Source organism: Pelophylax lessonae, assembly GCF_965119305.1.
Source record: "Pelophylax lessonae genome assembly, chromosome: 12".
Lineage (NCBI taxonomy): Eukaryota > Metazoa > Chordata > Amphibia > Anura > Ranidae > Pelophylax > Pelophylax lessonae.
The window spans coordinates 222,439,089-222,459,010 of record NC_138779.1 but is presented as its reverse complement, the minus strand read 5'-3'; the positions used below and the strand labels follow the sequence as shown (position 1 = coordinate 222,459,010).

The 19,922-nt window shown below is 44.8% G+C and overlaps 1 protein-coding gene across 1 annotated transcript in view; it reads left to right on the top strand.

The window, feature by feature from the left end:
- The window catches only part of UBR4 (ubiquitin protein ligase E3 component n-recognin 4), a gene marked incomplete at its 5' end in the record, with an annotated part of 115,452 nt that overhangs the window by 80,225 nt on the left and 15,305 nt on the right, over window positions 1–19,922 (top strand). The window contains 19 exons of the mRNA XM_082274031.1: window positions 1,003–1,230; window positions 1,312–1,390; window positions 3,506–3,724; window positions 3,813–3,981; window positions 4,658–4,802; window positions 5,861–5,946; window positions 6,063–6,150; window positions 7,245–7,438; window positions 8,415–8,654; window positions 8,742–8,880; window positions 10,121–10,246; window positions 10,330–10,458; window positions 10,554–10,897; window positions 10,982–11,072; window positions 12,543–12,627; window positions 12,912–13,039; window positions 15,926–16,055; window positions 18,285–18,442; window positions 18,568–18,677. Of these exons, the coding sequence (XP_082130157.1) occupies window positions 1,003–1,230; window positions 1,312–1,390; window positions 3,506–3,724; window positions 3,813–3,981; window positions 4,658–4,802; window positions 5,861–5,946; window positions 6,063–6,150; window positions 7,245–7,438; window positions 8,415–8,654; window positions 8,742–8,880; window positions 10,121–10,246; window positions 10,330–10,458; window positions 10,554–10,897; window positions 10,982–11,072; window positions 12,543–12,627; window positions 12,912–13,039; window positions 15,926–16,055; window positions 18,285–18,442; window positions 18,568–18,677 (2,888 nt within the window). The remainder of the gene's footprint in view (window positions 1–1,002; window positions 1,231–1,311; window positions 1,391–3,505; window positions 3,725–3,812; window positions 3,982–4,657; window positions 4,803–5,860; window positions 5,947–6,062; window positions 6,151–7,244; window positions 7,439–8,414; window positions 8,655–8,741; window positions 8,881–10,120; window positions 10,247–10,329; window positions 10,459–10,553; window positions 10,898–10,981; window positions 11,073–12,542; window positions 12,628–12,911; window positions 13,040–15,925; window positions 16,056–18,284; window positions 18,443–18,567; window positions 18,678–19,922) is intronic.

The window sequence follows — 19,922 nt, the reverse complement described above, 5'->3', positions numbered from 1 at the left end:
TGTGAGCAGTATGTGAGTGCGGAAGGTATGATGGTGAGCAGTATGTGAGTGCGGAAGGTATGGTAGTGGGCATTGTGTGCAGAGGGTATAACAGCTTCCCGAGTGCACAGGAGGGAGAGCAGAAGGTATGATGGTGGGCATTGTGAGTGCAGAAATTATGATGGTGGGCACTATGAGTGCAGAAGGTGTGATGGTGGGCATTGTGAGAGCAGAAACTATGATGGTGGGCAGTAAGTGAGTGCGGAAGGTATGATGGTGAGAACTATGAGTGCGGAAGGTATGATGGTGGGCACTATGTGAGTGCAAAGGGTATGATGTGGGCAGTATGTGAGTGCAGGAGGTATGGCGGTGAGTGCGGAAGGTAAGATGGTGAGCACTATGTGAGTGCAAAGGGTATGATGTGGGCAGTATGTGAGTGCAGGAGGTATGATGGTGGGCAGTATGTGAGTGCGGAAGGTATGATTGTGAGCACTATGTGAGTGCAAAGGGTATGATGTGGGCAGTATGTAAGTGCAGGAGGTGTGATGGTGGGCAGTATGTGAGTGCAGGAGGTGTGATGGTGGGTAGTATGTGAGTGCGGAAGGTATGATGGTGAGCACTATGTGAGTGCGGAAGGTATGATTGTGAGCACTATGTGAGTGCAAAGGGTATGATGTGGGTAGTATGTGAGTGCAAAGGGTATGATGTGGGTAGTATGTGAGTGCAGGAGGTATGATGGTGGGCAGTATGTGAGTGCAGGAGGTATGATGGTGGGCAGTATGTGAGTGCAGGAGGTGTGATGGTGGGCAGTATGTGAGTGCAGGAGGTGTGATGGTGGGTAGTATGTGAGTGCAGGAGGTATGATGGTGGGCAGTATGTGAGTGCGGAAGGTATGATGGTGAGCAGTGTGTTGAGGATAAGACATTGGGCAGTATATGTTGCAGGATATGTCAGTGGGCAGCCTTGTCTCTGTCGGAGTAGCATATACACTATACTTATTGTGCATAGCCTTGCTTTCCACAGTATCTAATGATTCAGCAGACGCCGTTTGTTCGCCGCCAAGTTCGGAAGCTCCTCTTGTTTATCTGCGGTTCAAAGGAAAAGTATCGCCAGCTGCGAGATCTGCACACCTTGGATTCCCATGTCCGTGGCATCAAAAAGTTATTAGAGGAGCATGGCATCTTCCTGCGTGCCGGGGTGGTGACGGCGAGCTCTGGGTCTGCGCTGCAGTATGACACGCTGATTAACCTGGTAAGAGATGAGCGGGGAAAAGGTTACAGATTGTCATTTAGTGGGGATTCTGATGTATTTACCAAAGTCATTTTGTTTCAGATGGAACATCTCAAAGCCTGCGCTGAAATCGCATCCCAGAGAACTGTGAACTGGCAGAAATTCTGCATCAAAGATGACTGTAAGTCCCTCAAGTCTTCTGTTTAATCGGGGGGGGGGGGTCACAACTCATCGCCTAAATGTGAAACCAGGTAGCAGAGAGGATATAGAAAACTCCAGTTTAACCACAATAATACAGGGTTTGAATAGAGACTTGCCTTTTCTATCAAGAGATTTGTAGATCTGACACTCCTCCCCCCTCCCAGCAGTGAAGTTACTCAAACTCCCCCCCCCCCCCCCCCCCTTCTGAAGTTACTACTTTAATGCAATTTACAAACCTAGCTCAGAGCTCAGTTTATTTTTATATTTTTATGTTCCAACCTGAATCTGTTTTTCCCCCATCCAACAGTTGAGGTGGATGGGAGAATCTTCCCTGCTGCACTATTGTATTCTGACAGCAAGAGGACTGCTTTGCAGTCAGAATACACAGATCAGTGCTGCAGCTGCTGATCCAACGGCTTTTTTTTTTTTCAACAGAATTTGATTGATAAGGTTGACTTCTGTTGAGCGCCTGTGGCTGTTTACTTTCTGCTATAAAACCTATCCAATAAAAGTGAAAAACCAAATTTCTTTATCAATAAAATAGCTAATGTGTATTCTGCTACATGTTTTTGGTTAAAAAAAATCCCAATAAGCGTGTATTGATTGGTTTGCATAAAAAATATTGCGACTACAAACTATGGGTTAGATTTACGGACTTTAAAAAAAAAAAAAGTTGTTTTTTTTTACTAGGAATGGTGGCGATCAGTGTTTTTTAATTTTTTTTTTTTATTTTATTTTTTTTTTTTTTTTTTTTTTTGTGGGACTGTGACATTGCGGCAGACAAATCTGGCATGCAGTGACACTTTTTGGGGACAAGTGACCCCAATACAGTGATCAGTTTAAAAAAAAAAAAGAAAATGCAGTCACTGTATAAATGACACAGGAAGGAGTTATCCAAGGCGATCAAAGGGTTAAGTGTGCTCCTAGGTGGTGCTTTCTAACTGGTGGGGAGGTGTTGTAACTGTGGGAAGACAAATCTGTGTTTCTCATTAGCAGAAACACAAGATCTCTATTTTCCTCCCGCACAGAACCACGCTCTACCTTACTGAACATAGGCAGACTTCCATTCTGCCTCTCCTGTGAATGATCATGAGTGGCCGCTGATTGGCTCCAATTGTGTCCAATCACAGCGGGAGCGTGCTCCCCAGAGCCGATGACCGGAATCACGTACAGATACGTAATTTTGTGCTTAAGGGCCCCCCTGCCGCAGTAAACTTACATGGGGTGGTCCTTAAGCGGTTAAGAGTGGAACGAACGGCAAAACTTCTTTTTTTTTTTTTTTTTGGATGGAGCAAGGGAGGGTTATAACCCCTGTCCATTTTTTTTTTTTTTTTTTCACCATCTGTGTCCCATTATGTAGATTTACCTTCACTTCTGTCCCATAGCAACACAGGAAGTGAGTGGAGATCCCTGCAAATTAGGGGAACAGAACTGGTGTCCCATTGGAAGATTTCCCCTCTATTACTTTTCTGGGGACAGCCCAAAATTTGGGATTTTCTTTTACTTTCCCTTTCAATGATAATGGTACACAGGACAAATAGGGTGAATCTCCTTTACAGGGGCACAGAGATCAATAAAAACCTGACCAGTGTTCTAATCCATCTCCATTCTATCCAAAACTAAATAAAATATTATTCCTTTAGTGCCGGTTCACACTTATGCGATGCGGGAAGGCTGCGAATTCGCAGCCTGTTCCCGCATCGCACACGCACCCCCGGCAGTTCACACTGCCATATGCGATACGCTGGGGGTGTCAATGTAATCTTAACGACACCCCCAGTTTGATCGCATATCGCAGTGCGATCGTGCAGTTCGCACAGGATCGGATCGCACAAGTGTGAACCGCTGTGCGATCCGATCCTGATGCGGCTGCAAAAATGCCTCCTGTGCGTGTTTGCTGCGGGTGCGATGCGAATTTAGCCATACAAACTGTATGGCTAAACTCGCACCGCACAGCCAATCGCATGTAATGTCGGAGCAGTGCGCTCCGATATTACATGCGAACCCAGCACTCGCACAAGTGTGAACCGGCACTTAGTGTTATACATTGTGTCCATCTGTATTGTGTGAATTATATTTCCTTGTTTCCCATCAGCGGTTCTGTACTTCCTGCTCCAAGTCAGCTTCTTAGTAGATGAAGGCGTATCTCCGGTGCTGCTGCAGCTCCTGTCCTGTGCTCTGTGTGGCAGTAAAGTCTCCTCTGCAGCTTCATCCTCGGCTTCCTCCAGCACTCCATCCTCTGGGCAGCCTGGATCACAGACCAAGTCTTCAACCAAGAAGAGTAAGAAAGAGGAAAAGGAGAAAGAGAAAGACGGTATGTCTTGTTGGGATGAATATGATGGTTACATGGGGGGGGGGCATTGCTGACATTTGGCCCAGTCTCAAACTTTTTTGTCTTTCAGGCGAGGGTTCGAACAGCCAGGAGGAGCAGCAGTGCACCGCTCTCGTTAACCAGCTAAATAAATTTGCTGATAAAGAGACATTGATCCAGTTCCTCCGCTGCTTCCTCCTCGAGTCAAACGCTTCGTCTGTACGCTGGCAGGCTCACTGCTTAGCCCTGCATATCTACAGGTCAGTACGCTTCCTATAATCAGAAATTCTGTCTGTTTTGATAAATGGAGTAATTCTCAGGGGAGTGCACGTTGTTCCAGCTCCTTCTTGTCACTTTAATGAATTGAAGTAGCTTTTTAGGCCCCTTTCACACTTGTAGGACCTGAGTGTCACGTGACTTGAAGCAATGCCTGTGTCTATGGACCTCAAGTCGCATCAAAGTCGGACCAAAGTAGTGCAGGGACTAGTGCTGTTCAGGCCTAGGGCGGCACTTTGCAAGGGGGGCGGCAAAAAAGCCCCCGCCTCCACCTGGGACTCTATTGGCCACTGGTTGCTAGAGCCGCCTGGCATCTTGCAACCAGTGACATCATGTCTCTCTCCTCTCTCCTCTCTCCTCTCTCCTCTCTCCTCTCTCTCTCTCTCTCTCCTTTAATTTTGTAGGGAGTCATATCTGTTAAATAGGAAGGGGTGGGACAAATTTACATAAGAGGGGGAGGGGGGCGCCCAATTTTAGTCTTGCCTAGGGCAGCACAAAACCAAAATACACTACTGGCAGGGACTACTTTTGAAGTTGCACGGACATGAATGATACTCATTGTAAATCACGGGGTACGACTTGTCATGCGACTTTGCAGTTACAAGTGGCTGGACAAGTTGCACAAGTGTGAAAGGGGCCTTACTGTATTTTTTTTCGCAGAAATTCCAACAAGGCCCAACAGGAGCTTCTCCTGGACCTGATGTGGTCCATTTGGCCGGAGCTTCCAGCCTACGGGCGCAAAGCTGCCCAGTTTGTTGATCTCCTCGGATATTTCTCACTGAAGACACCGCAGACAGAGAAGAAGGTAAGAACATTTAGTAGAAGCCATCTGTGAGTATCTGTCATTAAAGACTCAGACATTTTCTTTTTTTCATGCAGACAGAGTTAAACATGGACTGGGACTTTCAAGATTCACACCAACACCTCAATAGCTGAATAAAATACAAATTTTATTTGAAACGCTTAATAAAGTACATTGAACTATATAGATTGCTGCATAAGCAAATGGTGATTAAAATATCTGGGGTCAATATTCTCATATATGCCAACGCGTTTCAAGATTACTCTCTCTTCTTCAAGGGAGCTGAGTGCAAACTAAAAGTTGGGCAAAAATACCGTTCTTACCAAAGCACCAACTAGGTTTATAAATAATGGTATTTGTGCCCACCTTTCAGTTTTCAGACTGTCCGCTCCCTTAGGCTACGTTCACATGTAGGCGCTTTGAGGCGTTTTGGGGGAGTTTTTCTGCTCTAGGATCAGCTCTCAAAACGCCCAACAAGACAAATCCTATTCATTTCAATGGCCCCTGTTCACATCCTGAGCGTTTTGACGCCGTGAGCAAAACACCCAACGCTCAAAAAAGTACATGAGCTTCTTTTTGGGCAGATTACAGGCATTTTCCGTTGGTCTCTATTCAATCTAAAAACGCCTGCACAAAAAAACGCCTGAAAAAACACCTGTAAAAATGCCTGTAATAGCAACGCCAAGATGTGAACGTAGCCTTAAAGAGAGTAATCTTGAAACGCTTTGGCATAGGAGACTATTGTACCCAAATATTTTGATGACCAATTGCTTATGCAGCAACCTATATGATTTTTAATGTATTTTATGATGATTCAAATTAAAATTTGTATTTTTCTTACGTCCTCTGACAGTCGCCGCCCGATGGTATTAGCCTTCACTAATGGGTAATGGCGCAGTCTGCAGGAGCAGGCTAGGTGTTTCAAATTAAAATTTGTGTTTTGTTCAGCTATTTAGGTGTTGGAATGCCTTGAAAGTCCCAATCCATGTTGGTGTATCGGTATATTTAGGGATGTAAAGTGGAAAAGCCTCATACTGATTTACTTTATTTTTTTCATGCAGTTTAAAGAATATTCTCAAAAGGCTGTTGAGATTCTCCGAACCCAAAACCACATCCTGACCAACCACCCCAACTCTAATATATACAAGTAAGCAATGCTTGGCTCTCACTCTCAGACCCCTCACAGCGGGGGAGTTTGTGGTAATAGTTGATGTTTTGGTGTTCATTTGGTAATTCATTGATCCCCCTTTACCTTTCTTTCAGCACTCTCTCTGGCTTGGTGGAGTTTGATGGTTATTACCTGGAAAGTGACCCGTGTCTTGTGTGTAACAATCCTGAAGTTCCGTTTTGTGTGAGTATTAATTACTGTCACTTAGCTGCCCATCTTTTTATGTGTTAGAAGAAACAACCAATCACATGCAGGGTTTCTTATGAACCAGTAATTGGGGGATGGTAAAGATTGCAGAGAAGTCCATCTTTCAGATGGTTTTAATTTAGCATTTTGTGGGAACTTTCAGTTAACCCCTTTCGTGCCTAAGGGCAAAATCAATCTTGATCCTTAAGTCAAATTTTGAAGCTTTGACCTGTTAGTAAACCTGTACAAATCCGCACACCTACTTTGTGCATCCACTGTGTTTCAGGACAAATTGGGCTTTCGTTTGGTGGGTAATGGGTATCTCCATGTGTTTTTTTTTTTTTTTTTTTTCCCGGGACTGCCACATTGCGACAGACAAATCTGACACCTGACTGACACTTTTTTGGGGAACCATTAACAGTATTACAGTGATTAGTGCTAAAAATATGCACAGTTACTGTACTAATGACACTGGCAGGGAAGGGGCTAACAGCGGCAATCAAATGGTTAAATGTGCTCCTAGCTGGTGCATGCTAACTGTGTGGGGTATGGTCTGACTGGATGAAGACAGGGATCGGTGTTCCTGCTCATCTCCATCTTCTTACCTGTCAGAATGGCGATCTGCCTTGGTTTATATAGGCAGATCGCCGTTCTGCCTCTCTGGGGAATGATCGCGGATGGCTGGCAGATATCAGGTCCACAGGACCCGCCGATTGGCATCCCCTGTGTCCAATCAGCTCACGCCATCCAGTGGCTATTGAACCAAATTACATGCAGGTATGAGATTTTGCGCGATAGAGCTGACCTGCCGTAGTAAATATACAGCAGGCGGTCGGCAAGTGGTTAATAATGGACACTACATTAATCGGTGGCTTTTATATCTGCTTTAGGTTTGTAGCTTTTTGTTTCAGGGTTCCGTCCTACTAATTTTTATACTCTATGTATGGATACTGGAGGGCCCCTTGTGACAAAGCCAAGGTCCTAATTCATGCATAAAAAGCTGGCAGATATGGGAATATATATCCTGTGTGCCTCACTTCAAAGCTGACATGTGCTGACTTTTTGAATGCCTCGGTTTTATATCTGAACAGAACATCAAGCTGTCATCCATTAAAGTGGACACCCGCTATACCACCACACAGCAAGTGGTCAAACTCATCGGCAGCCACACTATCAGCAAAGTGACCGTGAAGATCGGAGACCTAAAACGCACCAAGATGGTCCGAACCATCAACTTGTATTACAACAACCGGACTGTCCAAGCAATCGTGGAGCTCAAAAACAAGTGAGACTTCTACATGAATTTGCGATAAGAGAAAGTCTGTGGTATAGTGTTAAAGGGCAGTACGAGTTCAGAACAGGTTGGTGACTGTTACAAAAACCATACTTCTTATAAAGCCGGCTATACAGCATTTTAAATTTCTGCAAACACAGGAAAGAAAATCACTCGATTTCCCCATCAACACAGTCGATGTTACTGGAGTAATCCCTCCCGCTGAGCCAGTATGTTCTCTAGACAGGGTGATCCCTCCCTGCCGGGAGAACAAAGTGGTTACTGCTAACAGATATAACGGCAGGTGGTAAAACCCAAGTTTATCAATCGATCTGCTTGGGTACATTCAGCCTGCCCATACATGGCTCGAATTTCGGCCAGTCCCTGCCTAATTGGCTGAGATTCAAACTGTCTATGGCCGGCTTAAAGAACAAGAGTAAAGGGGGCAACGGGGTGTAGCGAGTGGAGCATTCTGGAATGAGCGGGTGGTGCAAGAGTGGAATAGGAGCCTCTGGTACTAATGGGGGTGGAAATACTAGAAATTTACAATTACACCAACATAGGGTGGTACTGTGGGTGTATAAATGGTAAGAACCAGTGCCACATCCTAATGATTACAGTATATAAACAACAGAAAAAAAAAAAGTGGGAAAGTGGACTTTTAAGGACCAGGCCTATTTGTGACAATTGTTCATATATATATATATATATATATATATATATATATATATATATATATATATATATATATATATATATATATATATATATATATATATATATATACATACATATATATATATACTAATGGGGGAGGAGTAGCAGCTACTGAAGTGAGGGATTTTTACTATCTTCTGGAGAAAAGGTGTGAAGCTGGGGCATTTTGGAGCAAGTAGGGATTAGAGTTGGCTCCTCCCAGTTTTCATCTGATCTGTTTTCAGACAAGGAATTGCTTAATAAATTGGTTCTGTTTTCATTCACCCTTCAGGCCTGCCCGCTGGCACAAAGCTAAAAAGGTTCAGCTGACTCCTGGACAGACAGAGGTGAAGATTGACCTTCCACTCCCTATTGTTGCCTCCAACTTGATGATCGAGTTTGCAGATTTCTATGAGAACTACCAGGCTTCATCAGAGACTCTGCAGTGCCCGCGCTGTAGTGCTTCAGTGCCAGCCAATCCTGGTGTCTGTGGAAACTGCGGAGAGAATGTGTACCAATGCCACAAATGCAGGTCAGTGCCCAGCCTGCCACTTTGTAACTCTTGCTGTGTCTTCTGCTGCTCTTTGTACAAATGTTTACAGTCTGTCTCCTTTTTTAGATCCATTAACTACGATGAAAAAGATCCGTTTTTGTGCAACGCTTGCGGCTTCTGCAAGTACGCCCGTTTTGACTTCATGTTGTACGCCCGGCCCTGTTGTGCTGTAGATCCTATTGAGAATGAGGAGGATCGCAAAAAGGTCAGTCCTTCGCTCGCTTGTTCGTAAATTGCAAATATATTCTATTCTGCAAACAGAGCAGAGAGATGGGAAAATAGACTCCTTTTGAATTTGAGAGAGGATTTGAAAAGCAACAGTAGGGTTTTGCCTATTGGCTTCAAAAATTAAAGCCTAATCCAGGCAGCAGTTAAATATACAGATAAAACGCTCATGGGGCAGTTTTATCTTCCAAAAGATTTTATTTTTTTCATTGAACGAGTTCTGAGATTTGCCCAGCTCTGCCACACAACACAGCCAGGCGAATGACACCACTTTCTCTTTTAAAGTTGACTGTAGAAGAGAGACAATGTCTTCTCCCCGCCCCCGAAGTAGCTGATTGGACTCCCCTAAATTGCATCCTTGGTCTCCAACCCCGGGGGGGGGGGGGAAGGAGAGTAAGGAATGGAGGGGGGAAAAACTTAAGGGACAGCGGCCTCCCTCAAAGCGCCAGGGGAAATGGCACTGGTCTTCCATGTGTATGTATATATATATATATATCTCATACATGCATACATAATGATTGGTAGACACCGCTAACGGCTGCCAGTCATTGATAAGTGACCAGGAGCTGCCGATGACAGCACAGTCACCATGATGGGTGCGAGCTAACACTTACCCAGTATAAGATAAACATGACCGTACAGAATAAGGTCCAACTCTGTGCTGCCACATGTATGCCGACATCCCATAGGAAGGGGTTAACATTAAAGTATAACTAAAGGAAAACTTTTTTTTATATATATATATATATATATATATATATATATATATATATATATATATATATATATATATATATATATATATATATATATATATATATATATATACATTTGTGGATAGTGGGGAAAGGGATTAAGACCCCCTGTCGGGTTTATTGCGGTCTGTGCCCTGGTTAGGGAGATTCGCCATTTCTATTTTCCCTGTTTAGGCTTTTATTAAAAGTAAAAAAAAAAATCCCAAATTTTGGGTTGTCCCCAGAAACGTAGTAGAGGGGAATTCTTCCAATGGGGACACTTGTTCTGGTGACCTGGGGGTCCCCAACAAGGGATTTCCTCTCACTTCCTGTTTTGGCCATTGGGCAGGAAGTGACAGGAAATCTCAATATTGGGACAAAGCTGGTAAAAATCTTTTTATATGGGTTATAATCCTCTTACTCTATCCAAAAGGAAAGAAAAAGTTTTGCCTATAGTTCTAACCTAATAAAATCTTGTCCCTTTAGGCTGTGACGAACATTAACACTTTGCTGGACAAAGCTGACCGCGTCTATCATCAGCTGATGGGCCACCGACCGCAGCTGGAGAATCTTCTGTGTAAAGTCAATGAAGCGGCTCCTGAGAAGCCCCAGGTAGGTTTCCTATTGGCTGATCACATGTACGGCACCATGTTGCTTTTACAGAGGATTTGTCTTGATTGCACTCTGTCCCTCAGGATGATTCAGCCAATGCCGGAGGGATTAGCTCCACCTCTGCCAGCGTGAATCGTTATATACTGCAGCTGGCGCAGGAGTATTGTGGGGACTGCAAGAACTCATTCGATGAGCTTTCTAAGATCATACAGGTAATACGAAAGTTGACAACCAACTAAGAGAAGTTGTCATTTATCCAAAAAATGCTATTATGCCCCAAACTGATGCCTGTGTTTTTGCTTCTCAGAAAGTCTTTGCCTCTCGGAAGGAGCTTTTGGAATATGATTTGCAGCAGAGAGAAGCCGCTACCAGGTCCTCGCGCACCTCCGTGCAGCCCACGTTCACCGCCAGCCAATACAGAGCCTTGTCTGTTCTCAGCTGCGGTCACACCTCCTCCACCAAGTGTTACGGCTGTGCTTCTGCTGTGACAGAGCACTGCATCACTCTGCTCCGCGCCCTGGCCACCAATAGCACCATACGCCACATCCTGGTATCCCAGGGCCTCATACGGGAATTGTTTGACTACAATCTCCGCCGCGGCCCGGCAGCCATGCGAGATGAAGTGCGCCAGGTCATGTGCCTCCTTACCAGGTAAGCTCATGCTCCCCAGGTCTCTAGATCTGATGATTTTATGATGTAAGCCATTGCCTTACTCTTTTGTGCTTCACCTTAAAGGGACAATCCAGAAGCCACTCAGCAGTTGAATGGTTTGATCATTGGGAAAGTCTCAACGGCGCTTAAAGGACACTGGGCCAATCCAGACCTGGTAAGAATGGACTTTATTTCCTTCTTGAATTTCATTGTTCGTGAGTGTCTAATCCTATGCTTTAGTCCCCCTTCCCACTGATGTGTTTTTGCTGCACTGAAACAAACATTTACCATGGGACAAAAGTGCATCAAAATTGTTTACCTTTAAATCCTATGAGACCTTTCACATCGCTGCCCTGTGTTTATGCTGCAGTTTGAAAAGTCCTGCAAGCTGCATCTTTGGTGCTCTTTCCAAAAGGTCACCAGAGATGCACCGTCCATTAAAGTCAATGAGAACCAAACAAAGATGCACCAAAATTGGGCCTAGAGTGCCTATTTAGGTGCGTCTTTGCGGTCAGGTGGCAAAACGATGCTTCGCAAAGGAAATTGATGCTCCTGCCCTTGAGGGTTGTTTATGTGACTTGGATAACTGGAAACCGACCTTAGCTGGTATTGTCATCGTCCTGCTGTGCTGCCACTATTAGAGGGTCGGGGAAACCCAAAGGAAACTGAAAAGGGAGAATGCAGAGGGCGCACCAGCCTAGTTCATTACCGTCCATTATGCCGTCCAGCTATTTATTGGCCGTTAAGGACGCGGCGGGAGGTTGTTATGGAGCCAAAACTCGCTATGGTCCTTTAAAACCAGTGATAAGGCCTCCCCCTTAGTGGTCAGCAGAATTGATGCTGCCACTGGAGGGGAGGAGGCAGGTATGCCTGGAGCAACAGCTGTGATGGGAGAAGAGGGGGGTGCAGCTGGACGGCAAGATTTTAAAACGCCCCGGCTACCCTGGTAGAGAAAAGGGGGAAGTGCACAAAGTATGATAATAAATCCACCAAGAAAGTCCACTGGGCGTAGTTCGCTGGTACAGACTGTAGTAAGATGTAGACCTCTAAATCCAGCTTACGAGTCTCTGAGGAAGGGGGGGGGGGCAAACCAATGCTTGTTGGTAAGTGTGGACATCCGTTGGCATCCTTAACCAGTAAATAGCTGATCGTTAAGGAGTCGGCACATGCATCAGCGGATAGGTAAAGAAAAATGCACCCTTGCACTCCCCCCCCCCCCCCCTTTTCTCTACCAGGGTAGCAGGGGCAGTGTAAAATCTTGCCATCCAGCTGCACCCCCCTTTTCTCCCATCACATCAGTTGCTCCAGGCTTACCCGCCTCCACCTCCTCCTCCCCTCCAGTGGCAGCATCACTTCTGCTGACCAATAAGGGGGAGGCCTTATCACTGGTTTTAAGGACCATAGCGAGTTTTGGCTCCATAACAACCTCCCGCCGCGTCCTTAACAGCCAATAAATAACTGGACAGCATACTTCACCACCAGCTGTACATGCAGATGGGCTGTAATGCAATGCATTTAAAACGTTCAATGCGTAAAGTGCATTTTAAAAGTAAGGCAGTGTTTGTAGACTAATACCGAAAAATGAACAGATTTGAATACTTGTATACACAATTTGTTTTCATTGTTCCAAATCCTTGTGTTCCAGGCCAGCAGTCTGCAATACGAGATGCTGCTCCTCACAGACTCCATCTCCAAGGAAGACAGCTGCTGGGAGCTCCGCCTTCGCTGTGGTGAGTATACAGTCCAGCACAATGATAAAGGGGAGCCCTCTGCGCCTGGAAATATTTAGATATTGTTGGGAGTGTTGCTCATTTGGTACATGAAAAAAAAAACCCTAGCTAATGGCACCACATTTAATGAAGTGCTGCTATTTATTGAATCCTTCACCAAGGTGAATCCTAGTTAAATGAATCCTTCACCAAGGTGAATCCTGTGCTTTTGCAATGCAGGGCCTAGCAATAGGTTCATTTATTTTCACATTTATAATATCTGTTATACATCTTCTCTGCTGCAGCTCTTAGTCTCTTCCTGATGGCTGTGAACATTAAGACTCCAGTGGTGGTGGAGAATATCACTTTAATGTGTCTAAGGATCCTGCAAAAGCTTATTAAACCACAAACACCAACTAGCAAGAAGAATAAGGTAAAACCCCTTCTACACCTAAGATGTCTACCTGCATCCCTTATATACGGACCATTGTGAATTTATCCCTTACTGAGACCATGTCATTTTGTCAATTCAGGGCAATAGGACAATGCCTCTCACCTACCCCCATATATCCCACTCCTCAATCTGTGCTCCCTGGCCACCTCTGTGCTATACTGGTGTAACTCAGCTTGGCTTCTGGGTGGGGGGGCAGGGGGTGCGCATGTGCTGACCCCCCCCCCCCCCCCCATCCTTCCCAAGAAGCCATGTCTATATCCATTGTCAGACTTGACCTTTTGTTACATAGGGTAAGGCAGTGTCTTCATCGACCGTGGTAAGCTCTGACACTTTGGTGGAGCTTGCAGTGAGGGTGCATGGATGGGTAAGTATACTTGGCGAATTGGCTTTCAGGTGGCATGTTCGTTTTAAGTACATACCACCGTTCTACCCATATCCCTTTATATCTCTACCCATTCTTGGAATTCTGATTGGTCTTTCCAATGACTGGCTGGACGTAATTTTATATTTTAGCCCCAGCAGAAATGAAAATACGTATTTGATTGGATTCTCGGGTTAATATAAAGGGATTTTTTAAATCTTAGGTTTACAAACAAAAAAAAAAACCTGTCATATTTGCCTGCTCTGCAACTATTTTGCACAGAGTGGCCCCCGATCCTCCTCTTCTGGGGTCCCTCGGCAGCACTCCTGGCTACTCCTCTTTGGCAAGTGACCCCATAAGAAGCTACTTTCTATAGGGGAGCTCGTGTGGGCTCGAACCTGAGCTATATAACCGAGAGTTGGGTTCACACCGCTCCAAACAGCCAGCGAGATCCCATGTACAGCTGTGAGGATCTGGGTGCTTGCCTGGTCCGCAGTCAGAGATAATCCATGAGAACGGAGAGAGGTGGTGGCGGCACATCCAGAGAATTTGTTCAAATGCTTTATTGAAAATCCATTAAAAAGGGCAAACAGGACGCACACACGGTCCAAAGGTGCTCAGTAAACTTGTTTCACACTGTCGTGCTTAGTTCAAACCTTTAACTGCCTTGTCTACGTCTATAGTCACACAGTGCAGCTCGGCCCCGCCCCTCCATGTTACAAAATTTGATCGACAGCAGCAGGCGCCAATGGCTGCCACTGCTATTAATCTGCCCAGTGAGGAGGGAGAGAGCTATTGCTCTTGTGCATAGCCCTAGATGGAGAATGGGCTTAGGTAGATATAAGGGGGGCTTGGGGGTCCCAGTTCACGCTGGTGCGATGTGGGAAACCCTGTGATTCAGTGCCGCTTCCTGCATTGCACCTGAATTGCACACTGGTTCACACTGAGATCTGCGAACTGCTGGGGGTGTCAGTGTAAAGTTAATGACACCCCCAGATTGATGTGCAGATCGCAGTGCGGCTGTCAATTGGTGCAGGAGTCGGATTGCATATGTGTGTGAACAGTGCGGACCAAACGGAGGATCCTGGACCATTTTGGTGTGGATGCAATGCGATTTCAGCCATATAGTTTTTTATGGCAGAATTCTCAACGCACAGACATCGCATGTTATCTGCACATCAATGCAGTGCGAATCACATGCGATATCGGTTATCGCACAAGTGTGAACCCAGCCTAACAGCGTAGAGTGCATTAGGGTAAAAATACATTACAACTTTACAACCACTTTATCACTTTACCTTTCCAGTATAAATGTGTTACTCAGAGAATACATGAATAATCCCTAAAGAACTTTCTAGACATCTTACTCAAATCACACACCCCTCAGTGGTTATCCTCCAATCACACACCCCCTCAATGGTTATCCTCAAATCACACGCCCCTCAGTGGTTATCCTCCAATCACACACCCCCTCAGTGGTTATCCTCCAATCACACACCCCTCAGTGGTTATCCTCCAATCACACACCCACCCCCTCAGTGGTTACCCTTAAATCGCACACCCCTCAGTGGTTATCCTCCAATCACACACCCCTCAGTGGTTATCCTCCAATCACACGCCCCTCAGTGGTTATCCTCCAATCGCACACACCCTCAGTGGTTACCCTCAAATCGCACACCCCTCAGTGGTTATCCTCCAATCACACACCCCTCAGTGGTTATCCTCCAATCACACACCCCTCAGTGGTTATCCTCCAATCACACACCCACCCCCTCAGTGGTTATCCTCAAATCGCACACCCCTCAGTGGTTATCCTCCAATCACACACCCCTCAGTGGTTATCCTCCAATCACACGCCCCTCAGTGGTTATCCTCCAATCGCACACACCCTCAGTGGTTACCCTCAAATCGCACACCCCTCAGTGGTTATCCTCCAATCACACACCCCTCAGTGGTTATCCTCCAATCACACACCCCTCAGTGGTTATCCTCCAATCACACACCCACCCCCTCAGTGGTTATCCTCAAATCGCACACCCCTCAGTGGTTATCCTCCAATCACACACCCCTCAGTGGTTATCCTCCAATCACACGCCCCTCAGTGGTTATCCTCCAATCGCACGCACCCTCAGTGGTTATCCTCCAATCGCACACCCCTCAGTGGTTATCCTCAAATCGCACACCCCTCAGTGGTTATCCTCCAATCACACCCCCCTCAGTGGTTATCCTCAAATCACACGCCCCTCAGTGGTTATCCTCCAATCGCACACCCCTCAGTGGTTATCCTCCAATCACACACCCCCCTCAGTGGTTATCCTCCAATCACACACCCCTCAGTGGTTTCCCTATCTTAGCATTTGAATCTCCACTAAATATTTTTAAAAGTGCTAACTTTGTTCAATAGCTGATCATATTTGTACAGATGCCACTTTTTTTTTTTTTTTTTTTTTTTTTTTAACCCATCTCCTCTTCCTCCTTTGCTCTGATCCTGTCTATCATTTCAGGATGTTCCAAATGATTCTCTGACCACAGTGAAGCCGTACAGCAATGAGATCCATGCCCAGGCACAGCTCTGGCTCAAGAGAGATCCCAAAGCATCATATGAGGCCTGGAAGAAGTGTCTACCCGCCAGAGGTATCACTGCTTGTCTTTTCTCTTGTTGCTCTTCCCCACTGTCACGTCTGTGCATAATAACCAAGGGTCTTATTATATACAGGGCTCGACAAACCCCAAGCGCCAGGTCGCATTTGCGACTAGAATTAGCGACCTGGCGCCTGGGGTGCCCTGCAGGAGGTGTCCTGTCCCTTTTGCGCCCCCCACCTCCTCCTCCAGTGCACGGACTTCCACGCCATCCAAAAATTGAGGCCCCGGCTTTTCGGCCTTCTTCTGAGAGATGAGAGGCTAGGGGAACTGGCGCCTTCTTGTGGTGGCCGGGAGTAATGCATGCTCTCAATGCCTTCCCATCTCCTTCCAAAGAGGGGAGGAGAGGGAAGTTTTTTTTAAGGCTTCATCTCTGTCCAGTTACCTTTGCTTAAAGGTAAGTGGACAGGGAGTGGGGTTATTATTATTTATTTTTTTTAAATGTAAAAAAAATAAATACATTTTTAAATTTTTTTCTTTTTTTAATTTATTAACAAAAATAAACAATTTTTTTTTTTTTTTTTTTCTTTTTTTTTCCTCATTGCCGTGCCACACACGTGACACGTGTTTTTTCCCTCATTGCCGTGCCACACCTTTCACACGGGCTGTCTGATCAGGTCCACCTGTCAGTTTTTCAGGCAGACCTGATCGGACCCTTCATTCTCCTCTATGGAGAGCAGTAATCTGCCGCCATCTGGTCCTGTCTGCCAAAAACAGACGGATGGTGGTTCTATTTTCTATCCATCCCGTGGATAGGATCAGATGGCATCGGATGGAAAGAGACAGACAGTCTGTTTCCATCCAATTGCACTATAGAGGAGAGTGGGGTTCTAGTCGTATTTATGTGTAAATTTAGTATCCGTTTTATTAAATAAAGCTTGGTTGTTCGTTTGAAAAAAAAAAAAAAACTGGCGCCTAACTTTTTTAGCTGGCTTCTAGATTTCAGGCAAATTTGTCAAGCCCTGTATGTATATGTATATAGGTGTGTGTATATATGTGTGTGTGTGTGTGTGTGTGTGTGTATGTATATGTGTGTGTATATATGTATGTGTATATATATATATATATATACACAAAATATTCGTGTGGACAGTGGCAGGCTACTGTATGATAATGTGTATTGGTTGGGCAATACTGATCCTGTGTTGTCATATGTGGGTAACCGCTGGATGTGCCCTTCATTGTACTTGGAGATATACACAGCATCAGCAGATAATACACCAAATCATTCGTGCCTATGTCCTTTCACCTTTCATTCGTGGCAAGATGTGTCTAAGGACTTTTTTTGCCTTTTTCGGTAAAATTGATTAATTCCCAATTATTAATAAAATGTCATCTAAGGTTTAACATGGTAAAGGTAAGCAAGGTCAAAGCTTGTTTAGCCATACTTCTCTGGGTCACAGGAGTGCATTTAGTTCTGCAGATTTGACATCACATAGCCGCTCCCAGGCCCTGCAGGGATCCCGACAATAATGGCTTCATGGGTTGGCCTCCTGAGCTGATTCTTTGTTCAGTGAGGAGGCAACAGGGAGATGGGTGACGCTACTGAACCAGGTATTAAATGTATATAGATGAGTGTACCAATAGTTCTAACGCACCACACCCTGAGAAGATTAATCAGAAGACAGAAATACCAAATGATGGGGTTTTTTAAGGTGCTGAAGACACAAAACATGATTTGTGAAAACATTTTATACAAATCTTAAACATCATAAAGAGGAAATTCTTTACATGTTGTTCAAGCAAATATTCCAGTATTTCTCGACATGTTTCTCTACATAAATAGAGCTTCTTCAGGAGATTTTTAATTTTGGATATTGCTTATGTAAATTAATGTATTTCATATGTCATTGTTTGTTATTACTTTATTAGTTTACATGAGCAATACCCAGAATTAAAAATCTCCTGAAGAAGCTCTATTTATGTAGAGAAACATGTCGAGAAATACTGGAATATTTGCTTGAACAACATGTAAAGAATTTCATCTTCATTATGTTTAAGATTTGTATAAAGAAACATTTTTTCATAAACAGTGTTTTGTGTCTATAGCACCTTAAAAACCCAATCATTTGGCATTTCTCTCTTTTGATTACTACTGAACCAGGTTGATGAATGGCTTAATCAGGTGTCAATGTGCAGTGCGGAAGATGTGTGTAAAAAAAAAAAAAAAAAAAAAAAAAAAAAGTCCCTTGATTTAGAATTTACTTTTTTTTTCCTTGAAAGGAATTGACAACACTGGAAAAACCCTGAGCAAAGCAGAACTGAGGCAGCTGTACCTGCAGGAGAAATACTCATGGAAGTGGAAGCAATTCCTGAGCGGAAAGGGGAAGAGGCCGACTCCTCTGGAACTTAAACTTGGACATAACAATTGGCTGAGACAAGTGAGCGCCCTGCGTTCCTCGTGTATCTGTCGCCATTACTGCTGCCTGCATGTGATGGCTTTTCTGTTCTGTACAGATCTCTGCAGCCATGTGTACAGATTCATGCTTTTCTTCTTGCTATGCAGGTTTTGTTTACCCCGGCCACCCAGTCAGCAAGACAGGCCGCCTGCACCATCGTTGAGGCGCTGGCTACTTTCCCAAGCCGCAGACAACAGGTCCTGGATCTTCTTACCAGGTCAGCATTGCCCTGATGTCAGCAATACAAAAAGAAGAAAATCTGTACATAGTTTATAAGATAAGAAATTTCACTAGACCCCTGTCCTCTAAACTCTACTCCGTTTCACCACACTAGCTAGAAATTCCTTCTTCACTCACAAAGGCCATCAGATTATTTTTCTAGATGAATATACATTATTTCTGTACGTTTTTAGAAACACAAACTGCGGATTCTTACCGTTAAGGACCCCTTCCTTTACATACTTGGCAACGTCAAGCTTCCAAATCCCGGTTCACTGCTAAACCTGCCCAAGGTCTTCCATTTTTCTGCCCACAGAACATTCAGTTGATGGTTTGGTCTCACCCAGACCCCGCCTCTAAATATATGGGGACCACCCACTCGCAATTAACCACTTGATGATTGGTGGCATACGGGTAAGTCCTTGGAGTTCAAGCGGTTATACTGGGATGATGCCTGCATCTACAGGTATCATCCTGGTATTATTAGAGCTGACGGTCCGCTCTTGTAAAAGCAATCTTATCTGCTAACTAGCTGCTGGATTGCTTTTATAAGCGGCAGAAGGGGACATCCCCCCTCCAACCGCCTTCCGCGGCTTTCTCTGGCCCTCCTGTCCCATCGGGAGAGCCAATCGACCAGCCAGCGCTTCAGTCAACTGATCATAGAGGCAAACAAAGACCGGAGCGGCTTTAATCGGCTGTATGATATAGGAAACCGGAAGCAATGAGCTTACATCCCTTCCAGTTTTCGCTGGATGTAAATGGCACCATTTTTAAATTAAAAGCATCTGATTGCACTAATTTTGATGTGATCAAATGCTTTTAAGGGCAGAGGAGGGATCTGGGGTGTAACAGATCCCAGATCTCTCCATAAAAAGTACCTGTCACTGCCTGATGCCATCACAGAGGATATTTTTATATTCCCTGTGATAACAATATAAGTGATCAAAAGAAAAATTTAACGCAAAAAAATGTTTTTAAAATGCCCCGTACTCGCTGGCAAAGGCGAATGCGCGCAAACAGCGATCGTTCCACACGTGAGGTATCACCGCAAACAGATCACAGGCAGTAATTCTAGCACCAGACCACCTCTGTAAATCTAAATTGGTAATCTGTAAAGGCTTGTCAACTATAGATAGTAAAATTTACATCGTTTGTCACCGTTGCCAGGGGTGTGCACAATTTTAATGTGTGACATTCTTGCTATTTACTCGGCGTAACCTCCTTTCAATTTTACCAAAATTGT